Raw genomic sequence first — 10,881 nt, 5'->3', positions numbered from 1 at the left:
ATAATATCAAGTATATTTCACATGATACAGTATACTTTGCACACAATTAGTTAATGCGTTAAAGGGACTGGAGAAAACATGGGCGAAATATTTTGATAACGTCACAAATTAGTTGAATTAAGTTAAAATGAGTTGAATCAAGTCTCACGATGCTTGTAGAAAAACCTTGATGTATTTGCCAAAGAAAAAGATGAGTATTGAGCAAAGGAAATATTCTCGCCTAGAGGCCAAACCTTTTCGCACATGGACGAAATATTTTAATAACGTCACAAATAAGTTGAATTAAGTTACAATGTGTTCAATAATGTGTCACGATGCTTGTGGACAAACATTTATGAATTTGCCAAAGAAAAACATGAGATTTGTGCAAAGGAAAATATTCTCGCCCATGGGCGAAACCTTTTCGCATCAGGATGTTTTTTACATTAATATAGGCCAGCATTCGTAATACATATGTGTCTGTCATGCATGATACAGTGCAATAACAAGAACCATCTTCATGATCGGCGCACCAATGCACAGTGGACAGCATCTTGTGAGGAAGGTATTATTTGTCAGTGTTACTACAGGTGAACTGGCTGTCTGCCTGTCAGCCTGTCTGCACAACCAACGGACGAATGGGTTGTTGTTAGAACAATGTGGTCACTGTTGTCCATGCCCGAGGCGATGCTCATCCGTATAAGGGTCTTAACAAATATTGCTCAAAATATTGTTTCCCCAGGCTAACATTATCGCCAGTTCACGCATGCTCGAACTATGATGGGCTTTTTTAGAATAGTTTCGACAAAAATGTTATTGCTTTTGGTCTTTATTTCAAATAGTAAATTATGTTGGCAAAAGTTCACTATGTATGTTCTGTTCTGCTTCACTGCTATCGTTTGTGTACGGCAAAGGCGTGTTCTCATCCCATATCTAGTTTCTATGTTTGTTAACTGAAGTAAGAATTAGCGTGGCTACTGAATCTTTTTACACCAGCAAACACTTTACGGTGCCAACTACCAGTTGATATTTGCAATGTAAGGTGGTTGTCTTTAAAACAGAAATCGAGAATTAAAATAAGATATATAAATGTGATCGCCTGGCATATGTGCTGTTTTACTTATACTTGGAATTTGTTGTAGCATTCAGCAGAACAACAGATTCGGCAAAAGCACTTCCAACGTCCTTTGATCAGGATACTTAGTATATGACTGTATAATATTTAGTATATGAGTGCTAAATATTCAATATTTTTTAACGCTTTGAGTTAGATAATGTAACAAATACCCTCTTGCTAATATTTTGGTATAAATACTGTTAAACTCCATATAGCACGAAGTTGTACCAATGTTCCAGATATCCATTGCATCATTTTGTATCTATAAATGGATTAATTAGCCAGATTCTAGTTGTCACATTAAATAACCCATAACGATGGGACGTATGCGTTCGGTCTCTGAAGAAAAATACTTACTCTTTAGAATTGGGTTTGTAAACGATCGCTAAACATCGAGTTATAATTTGACGTTTTCAAGTTTTGTGTGGGCTGGTTGAGTTTTGTCGTCTTACATTGGTGACAATAAAGACATTGTAAAGTAGTGAGATATCAGTGTTGCTTACAGAACATAAATTGAGCAATAACATGCTGATAGACAGGTAATCTGACAAGCTAATTGTCAATTTGGTTTGGCAGCTTTATTCGATATACGATTTACCATATATATCTGTGTGAAAATGAAGATATAGAAGAAAGAGTTGATATGAATCGTGTCGGAGTGTTAGAGTTATCTGAAGGAAGTGCAAAGTACTACGAATAACAATAGCAAGTCTATTGAGTAGCCAACAAGGTTCCAAATGAGACATAGAAATAAACAGATCAATGCAAATGTATCTGTATCATTTACATAACATACACGGACAGTAGAAAACTAATATGTCGGCCTCTGTCTCACCCCAGTGGCATGTTGATGATGTAACAAAGTTACATTAACTGGACAGATGTATCTTGTTCAAAGTCTTGGCTGCTGACTATTATGTGAGATATGAATGTGATGGACTGTGTCCAGGTAATTAATGAATCACCCTGTCAAGAACAATAGATTGTACTCAGAGTCCTGACACCCGTGTTGGCTATATAAACCGTAGATAGCCTCTCTTTAACACACTGACCACTCTTCCTCCAGTTCCACACGTTGAGCACTACAACAGGTGAGTTGCTTCTATTGTTTTGTTATTTGTTTGTACGTTCTATAATTGCATTTGGCCCTATTTATCTTAAGCAACTACAATACGTGTTTTGTTATATGTAACATTTTTTACTTTAACCTATAACGATTCCATATCGTGAAAACTCCTTCGCAACCATAACGTGTATGTTTTCTGTCACATCTCGAATCGTTGGTGTCACATTTGTCTAAGAATCCATTCAAATTATACACAAGACAGTTGGAAACTACACAATAAACGTCCCATATATTAGTACTTACATTAAAATACTATATGATATCTGTTTCAGAAGACAACAAAATGACGGCATTCAAGTTTGCTGTTCTTGCGCTGTTTTGTGTCGCTACCAATGGTGAGAAGCTTTACCTTTCCTTGATACAATCCTTGTCTAGATACATTATTTGTTTTTGAAATGTGTTTTATCGTGGCAGGACAAGTCAGTTTATACACACATCGTCTATATTCTATCACAACGGTACGCTGAGACATATATTTCTTATATAGACACAAATGTTTGCAGATGAAAATTACACTATATGTTGTTTTAAGTAATTCATGATACACGGTTGTTGGATTACCGATATTTGAGGTGAAAATGAAAACCCTATCGAGAATACAGCTTTAAGTTACACGAGGGTGTACTTGGATGCAGGTTCCCGACATGAATAAATGATACTTGAGTTGCAGATACATCTGTATTTGTACACATTTCTTAACATCTTTTGTTGCAAACATTGAAGAATATTACTTCACATTCATAAATCTTTTGTTCTTTTCGTCTTCCAGCACAAACTCCAGCTGTCATGGGAACTGGAATGACAAACCCCACAGGCACGGGCAACACAGGCGGCACAAATGGTGCAGGGAGTACGGGGGTAGGAATGGGTGGAATGGGTGGTATGACTAATCCAGTGGGTGGTATGACTAATCCAGTGGGTGGTATGACTAATCCAATGGGTGGTATGACTAATCCAATGGGTGGTATGACTAATCCAATGGGTGGCATGAATAGTCAAATGGGTGGCATGAATTATCCGATGGCCGGTATGGGCAACCCTATGGCTGGTATGGCTAGTCCTTTCGGAGGTATGAATAGCGGGTATGGCATGGGAAGTCCTTACGGCGGTATGGGTAGTCAATTCGGGGGTATGGGAATGGGGCCAATGGGAGCAGCAATGGCAAATATGGGTGGAATGATGGGAGGTATGAATGGTCAAGGTTCTGGACAGTCTCAAAGCTCCTCTGGTAGCAATATGATGCTTCCTCTGATGATGGGCGGTGACAAGGGAAGAAACATGTATTTGATGTCTCAAATGATGGGAAGACAGGGCGGCAGCATGCTTCCTTACTTCGCTATGAATGGTGGACTAGGAGACAACATGATGAACATGCTTCTCTTCAGCGGTATGGGTGGAATGGGAGGCGGCCGTGGTGGTCAAGGATTTAACCCAATGATGGCCATGGCTCTGAGCGGCGGAGAAATGAACAACATGCTCCCATGGATGTTCCTTAATCAGGGAAGAGGCCAGGGACAACAAGGCGGTATGCAGGGCGGTATGCAAGGCGGTCAATCATCAGGAATGAACAGTGCTCTTCCTTTCTGGCTCCTTGGCGGACAATTCTAAATTAACAATTATCCAGTGGACCTCGCCTGACTTGACTGATTGCGTGTGAATTGTGAATTCTTTGAAGAAATCTCAGATTCATCATCCCGACACTAGAAGATGCCCAGCTTGTTTTGATGCTCCAAACAGTTACCAGATAGGGTAGATATGTTTCAGTGTAGTTTTTGAATGATGCAACATGAATGCATGCATACTAATATTTCCCAGCGCACCTGGCACCTACAGTACTTACTGAGAGATGGCAGTGTTAAGAATCTGCCCCTGTTATGAGGCAGTGTTATGACACTTCCTCTGCTCACGCCGTGTGTCTATTGTTCTGAAATAAAAAAATGCATTCTAACATTTTTATGTCATTTTTTAATTTTTTAAATTATGCATCCTGTCTTTGGCCCTTTTCATTGACATTGTAAAATAGCATTCTTTCTCGTGTGCATTGTTTAAATTTAGTCTTCCATAATGAAGCTCGATATTCGTTAAAATCTTGGAACTGACGGTGTATATATATGTCTTCTTGAAAACAAACATTCCAGATTTCATTTATATAGGTGCAACTAATAAATGAACAATTGTTATTGTTTATAATTTTATTATGTGACACCACAACACCTGGCCTGACTGGTTGAATGTCTGCACTGAATACAAAAGACACCTATACTTACTAAATGTCTACCCTGACCACTAAACACACTATTTACTTGGTGAAAACCTACCCTAACTACTAATCACACATATACTGACTAAATGTCTGAACCGACTACAAAATTGAATGTCTTCCTCGACAGTCTTCAACCGACATCAATTCACACTATATACTGAGTGAAAACCTACTATGACTTTAAAAAACCACTATTGACCGAATGAATACAGACAGAATACGATTTGAAAAAATCTGAGCCACTCCACATGGAGTTACGAACGACTTCTAAAACAATCAATAAAAAAATAACACACTCACGATATAATACCTTCAAATTAAATGAAAAATTCAGCTACAATATCAGATATTGTACCTAAAATCAAATATCAGCTTGCTTGCCACACATGACAAAATGTAACACACTCTCTGCATCTTTAGCATACATAAAAAATCCAAAACAAACCCATCATTCCACACTAGTTATTTCCTACAGACGATATATAAAGTACAGTTTATCAACAAGTGCAACTCATATTCTACAACATTTCGTCAGTGAAAACATAAACTATCTTCTAGTTGGGTGTTACAATAATGACCAGTTTCAACATGGATCGGGGCGACACCTCAGCAGAACAACGATAACGCTCTGCCAGTCTTGTATACACGCAGCTGGTCTCCTCCTCTTCCCCTTGCACCCTCATGTGGTTGGTTGGTTTTTTGTTTAACGCCGCACTCAGCAATATTAATATTCAAGCTATGTGACGGCGGTCTGTAAATAATCGAGTCTGGACCAGACAATCCAGTGATTAATATCATGAGCATTGATCCACGCAATTGGGATCGATGACATGAATCAACCACGTCAGCGAGCCTGACCACCCGATCCCGTTAGTCGCCCTTTACAACAACCATAGTCGCCTTTTACGGCAAGCATGGGTTGGTGAAGACCTATTCTTCCCCGGAATCTTCACGTGTCACCCTCATGTGTAGAAATTGATGTCCCATAAACTTCTTCAAAACGATGATAAACTGCTTTCCTGTCAGAAGATACAGTCTGTTTAATCACTTGACCATTCGAAATGTTAGACACATATTCCAGATCAAGAGAACGGAATTTATCTCAAACTCGAAATAATTTCATACTTTAAAGTTTACACTGCTTCTGTCATGCTCATTGGCTGAATGGGTAGTCTCCTGAACTGATATTTGGAGTCCACACACCTGTAAACGGACAGAAAAGTTCACACGACCTGAACAATATTTTGTGAAACTGATCGTGTGAACTTTTGCCGGTACTACATTTTGGGGTTTTCCCGAACTCTCGGTGTTTGTAAATCAGCTCGTTTTTCTATTTTCTTTATCTTTTATAATCCCTTCATTTTTCCGTATTATACTTAATTTAGTTTTTTTGCCTGGTTCTGTAACATTTTATCTGACTTAAAAATGCATAACTGCTTTGGTTCTGGTGTTTGTTGTTCTCTGCTAACACAAATGGATTGTCCTTGCGGTGATATGGATAGGCTATGGAATGGCTCTCTATGAATACTAGTAACGCAAGTGAAGAAAATGCAAAATTACTAAGATGAACCAAAATTGATTTATTGAGCGATAGTGACTGATGCCTTGTTTTCAGGAATGACTGAGGAATCTAGCACCACGACAATTGAGAATGACGTGCCCCCCGACACAGATCAAAGCGACTGATCCTGATCAACCCAAACCACAAAACCTGATTCACTGTTCTATATCGGAAGAAAACCTCCACGATTTTGGGAAACAAAGGCACAGCAAATCTCCAGTGCAAAACACCTAAATGGGCTCTGAAAATGTTCATCTGAAATAAATCTTGCTTTTAAATAAATAAGCCATGAAAAAGTACGAAAAGAAGCTTATAATTAAAACAACAAAAAACATGCCTACATGTACCTGTTTATAGATTGGTCATCGGGGAGGCGAAAAATATCCGTAGGCTGGATTACTATTCAGGTTTCTGAGTTGGCCGACCATCTCCGTGCATTCTTCGAAAAAACACGGCGACACATGTACATGAGGAAGGAAAGGGCACAGAAATGGCACTAGCATTAGATCGTACAGTAGGTCCATTTCAGGCGACAAGAAACATCAGCTAAGCAAACTGTAACAGGAAACCACACACGACAAATCCAAAAACTCTAAATATTACACACATAACATGGCGTTAAAACACAGAACACAAGTTTCAGAGCACTCTGTTCAATCCCCACCAGTCCATTCCACTTCGTCCGAATTGTCTTGCAATTATCAAAACGCAAGCAACACCTTCACAAATCAGTCATAAATCTAGTACCATGGGTTGGTTCATGCTTCGGGGTGTTTTCCATAACTGTTAAATAAGCTTCACTTGAAACAGAACTAAGTTAATTTCATCCTCATGCTCCCGTTCGATTCGAAATGCACCTCTGTACAAACTTCTGTAAAGTCATATATAAATCCGCACTTGAAGGTTGACCTTGCCTCGGTGCATCGAGTCATGTTTATATTTCTATTCACTTTCGTGTTCCCTTTTGTCAAGATTAGATTAATCCCAAACAATATTTGTCAATTTGTTCAGAGACAAAAACATTATGTCGATGTTGACATGTGTTGCATATGTTCAAAGAACTATTTTTCTTTACATATCTGAGTGGGGAAATGATTGATTGATCATTATAAGTTTTATTATAGGTGTTCGGGCAACTAGGCCAATTTACACCTTGCCCATAACAAAGGTTTGCTAAGTACCAAGATATTTCATAAAGTAGTAATACTGCCACACGCTTTCATATAAGCAAGAATGATATTCTGATCACATGACGAGCGATATTCCTATAACATAAAAGCCCAGCTAAAGAGAGGTTAATATTGAGAACTGTGAGAGAATCCACCATTGCCTCACGCTGATTGACAAACGTACTTTTGGCAATGCAGTAAATAAGTAGCAACATTGTCAAGCTGATGATTACACACTGTACAATGTGCAGAAATGTCTTTATTAATAACATTGATTTGGGGAAAGTATGCGACCGAGAGCCGGCAAATGCCGACAAAGTAACATTGTTGCAATGTTATTCAGCAAAACCAAAGAACTTCAAAGTAAGCAATCATTGCTCCGATATTATCGACAAGACCAGTAAATTACAAAGTATGAAATTATAGGCGCTGGTTAAACTTTCGTGTGAACCTCCGCGCAAGATCGTTCACACTTTAATGAAACCATCCACACTGACGTTCAATTCTTAAATGACCAATTTCCCACTGTAAGTTAACCTGGTTTCACTCAAAGTCCCATCTGCGGTAGAAACTACCGCACTCTAGTGGGCGGAGCTTATACGAGTGATCTGACAGGTCAATATGACGTCATGATAACACACATTTCATTGGTTAATGCGTAAACGGGTGACGTCATGTAAACATCCACCCACGTGGGCCGTTTGACAACATTGACATATGTTTTAATGGTAATATAAATATCTGTCAAACGATTCCAAGACTTTTCAACAAACACGAAGGTCTTTGGTTTCAATACCTGCCTGCCATGTCGTCTTCACATCTTCATACAACGATACCGTGGAATGTCCACGATTTATCCAACGCAGTCTAACACACAAATCATAGCTATTCTAGATCTCTGGACGAGAACGAAATATGTTTGTCGTGATGAATAAGAGCAGCGTAATTCAACAAGAAACATTATATGTGTGACGGCACCAATCGTTATTCTGTGGTGTACGGTATATCGGCAGTATGAATAGCCTTTGTCACAATATGTTCGCCAATCGATGATTTCAACAGTGTTTTTTCTTCGTTGTGTTCGTCTTGCCTCATCTGGAATCTGGATGACAACGATCGTGTTAAAAACCCTGGTAATGATCAAAAATATTTTCAAGTAATCAAAGTAGTTTTTTGTCTTTTTCGTGACATGTTTTCATTGCCCAGTAGCAATGTATTTTGGCAAAGTCACACTTGTCCGATGAAGCTCCTCATGCTGAAGTAACTCGATCCGTGAAACTTGGCGGGTCCCAAGCATGCCAAGTGTCATTCGCAGAAGGCCATCCATATTTTTTTGTATGTGTTTCTCCCCTCGAGCTCAAGCCCCAACTAACCAGAGAGCGGGCGGACGATATATATTATACTGCTTATCAAAAAATGTCTTTCAATAATTTTGTAAGTTATTTTATGACATTTTGAAAAAAATTCAAACACTTGGTACTGGAATCTAGTCTATGAATTAATGTATGATGTTGATCGATTCGCTTTGCTTCGGAATCGAATTTTTAATAAACAACGGAAGAAAGATAAAGTTGACCTGGTTCTTTTATGACGATGCAATGGTAGATCTTGTAGTGCTTCATTTATTAGATCGGTGCGCAATTTTCCACACCGGCAGCAAAGTAGAGACCCGAATACATTCTATTATTTCACGTCGGAATGGAGATAAACATATCAAAATACGGCCAGGCTCACAAACTTCGAAACGATGTTCAAATAAATATTTGTACACATTGATTCTGTCTGAAATGGAAAATGGATTTCTACATTATTTTCTTCAAGCTTATTCAGGCCGCTAGCTGCACAGATCATACCCTCTCTTATAAACTACTTCGGCATGAACACGTTTTGTCTCGAAGCTCAAAGCAACAATTTTTCTCTCATATGAATTTTTTCTCCATTCACGACGAGCATGTGTGATAATGTCAATGCCTTGACAATCTTCCTGGTGAGTTGAATTCAACAATGTAATACACACAGCCTCATTCACGGCGTCATCACAAGATTCCTTCCAAATACCCACCACGTGATCAGGGTAACGACCTTGGGATGAATTTATAAATTAATTTGTATTTTTAGTAAAGAAATTTTTTCGTGAATATTATTATCTAACAATATCCTGTACATTGTACTTTTTGATTGCACTGCGGATTTCTTTTATTACTTTCTAAAACTCTTTGTTTTCCCCCTTTCTGACCACGCGATCTCCTAGCCTCCACGCACCATGAGCGCATCGAGTTGCTGCTTACAACTGTCAAGAACTTTGCAATTTCGCTTGTCTTCAATATGAGCAACAAAACATTTTCAGGTGAAGCCTAATTTAACGAAGAGTTGTTCGAGATGATCAGGGAGCCTTTGGTCATTTCGATTATGACATTGGTGACTTTATCGTTGAGAAAGTTTCAATGCAAGATAACATCATTCTGATTCACAGCTCGCATTGACAAAATAGCGCAACAGAAATTTTGCCAAATTCAGTGCCGATTCTTGGGAGTAGTGAATCAGTGTCACAGCGAGATTTCATTGTGGAACCAGATGAAGCCGAATATGTATGTTCACACTTCTTTTGTCAACTATGCGCGGGCAATGGCAGTTAGGGAATGTTGAGGCCACCATGTTGCAGAAATTCGCCGAACACATTGCTTCTGGACTGAGCAAAATAAACGAAGAGTTGGAAGAGATCGTGAATAGTTGGACTTGAAGAACATATTAAACGTTGCAGCAGATGCAGGATTGTTGTGGACGAAACGGGAAAGGGATCCCAGATTGTATTTTAAAACTTGTGCTCGAAGTGTATCCAGATACCCCGAACAAAAATAAGTAGGACAAGTGTGGATCTAATGATCAAACTCAGTTTTGTGTGTGACAATTCTGTGAAAGAAAAGGAAATCCATAATTAAAGTTGTCTTGGAATATGTGTATTGGAGTACAATATTATCTGGATTCGCCTTATGTAGGTCAAAACATCAAGTATATTTGGTTACTTATTTACCAGTTGCTTATGTGCATTGCTGTGTTGATACACATGACATATTCATCTATTGTAGTCAAGCTGAGAAATATTGGCGCATCTTCTGGTGCTTACATTAACCGAAACTGAAGTTCTGCTGCTGCTCTGCCGTAAAAATATACAACACAATACACTTTGACCATAAATGCATTAATTGTGTCGCATGTGTTTGTTTGTTTGTTTGTTGTTAAACGCCGCACTCAGCAATATTCCAGCTATATGACGGCGGTCTGTAAAATAATCGAGTCTGGACCAGACAATCCAGTGGTGGACATCATGAGCATCAATGTGTCACATGTAGACATCGCCATGTGCTTTACTATTTATAGCGCAACCGTAATTAACCTCCGCCCACAGATGCCTAACACGATCGATTCGATTTTTTATGATAAAACTACAGAATCTTTTTTACTTATATCTAGATATGGAGCCATTTGTGGTATACAGGGTTTGTCATTCAAGTTGATAAGAAGTTTGACGGTCAATGGTGATCTTGTTTGCGTACGGTTTTCAAAAAGCTTCTCCTGACACTCGGTTGTGTTTACATTGTCAATCATTGTCCGAAACACCGCCACCTTGCGGGCTATTTATAGTCAGGGTGGGGCTCTAAGCATTTG

At 38.8% G+C, this 10,881-nt stretch overlaps 1 protein-coding gene across 1 annotated transcript; it reads left to right on the top strand.

The window, feature by feature from the left end:
* The first annotated feature begins 2,505 nt into the window (after window positions 1-2,505).
* Window positions 2,506-3,830, top strand: LOC139470012 (spidroin-1-like). Its single transcript, XM_071252297.1, has 2 exons — window positions 2,506-2,557; window positions 2,992-3,830. Exons 1-2 carry the CDS (start codon window positions 2,506-2,508, stop codon window positions 3,828-3,830), a joined length of 891 nt encoding a protein of 296 aa, XP_071108398.1.
* The last annotated feature ends 7,051 nt before the right edge of the window (window positions 3,831-10,881 follow it).

Source organism: Haliotis cracherodii, unplaced genomic scaffold, assembly GCF_022045235.1.
Source record: "Haliotis cracherodii isolate W230 unplaced genomic scaffold, xgHalCrac1.p SCAF_20, whole genome shotgun sequence".
Classification (NCBI taxonomy): Eukaryota; Metazoa; Mollusca; class Gastropoda; order Lepetellida; family Haliotidae; genus Haliotis; species Haliotis cracherodii.
The sequence above is the reverse complement of the archived record's forward strand: the minus strand, read 5'-3'. Positions and strand labels throughout refer to the sequence as shown.

Coding starts and splice junctions, on each gene's coding strand:
- LOC139470012 (XM_071252297.1), top strand. CDS start 2,506: ATGACGGCATTCAAGTTTGCTGTTCTTGCGCTGTTTTGTGTCGCTACC. Junction 2,558..2,991: donor GTTTTGTGTCGCTACCAATG/GTGAGAAGCTTT, acceptor TTCGTCTTCCAG/CACAAACTCCAGCTGTCATG.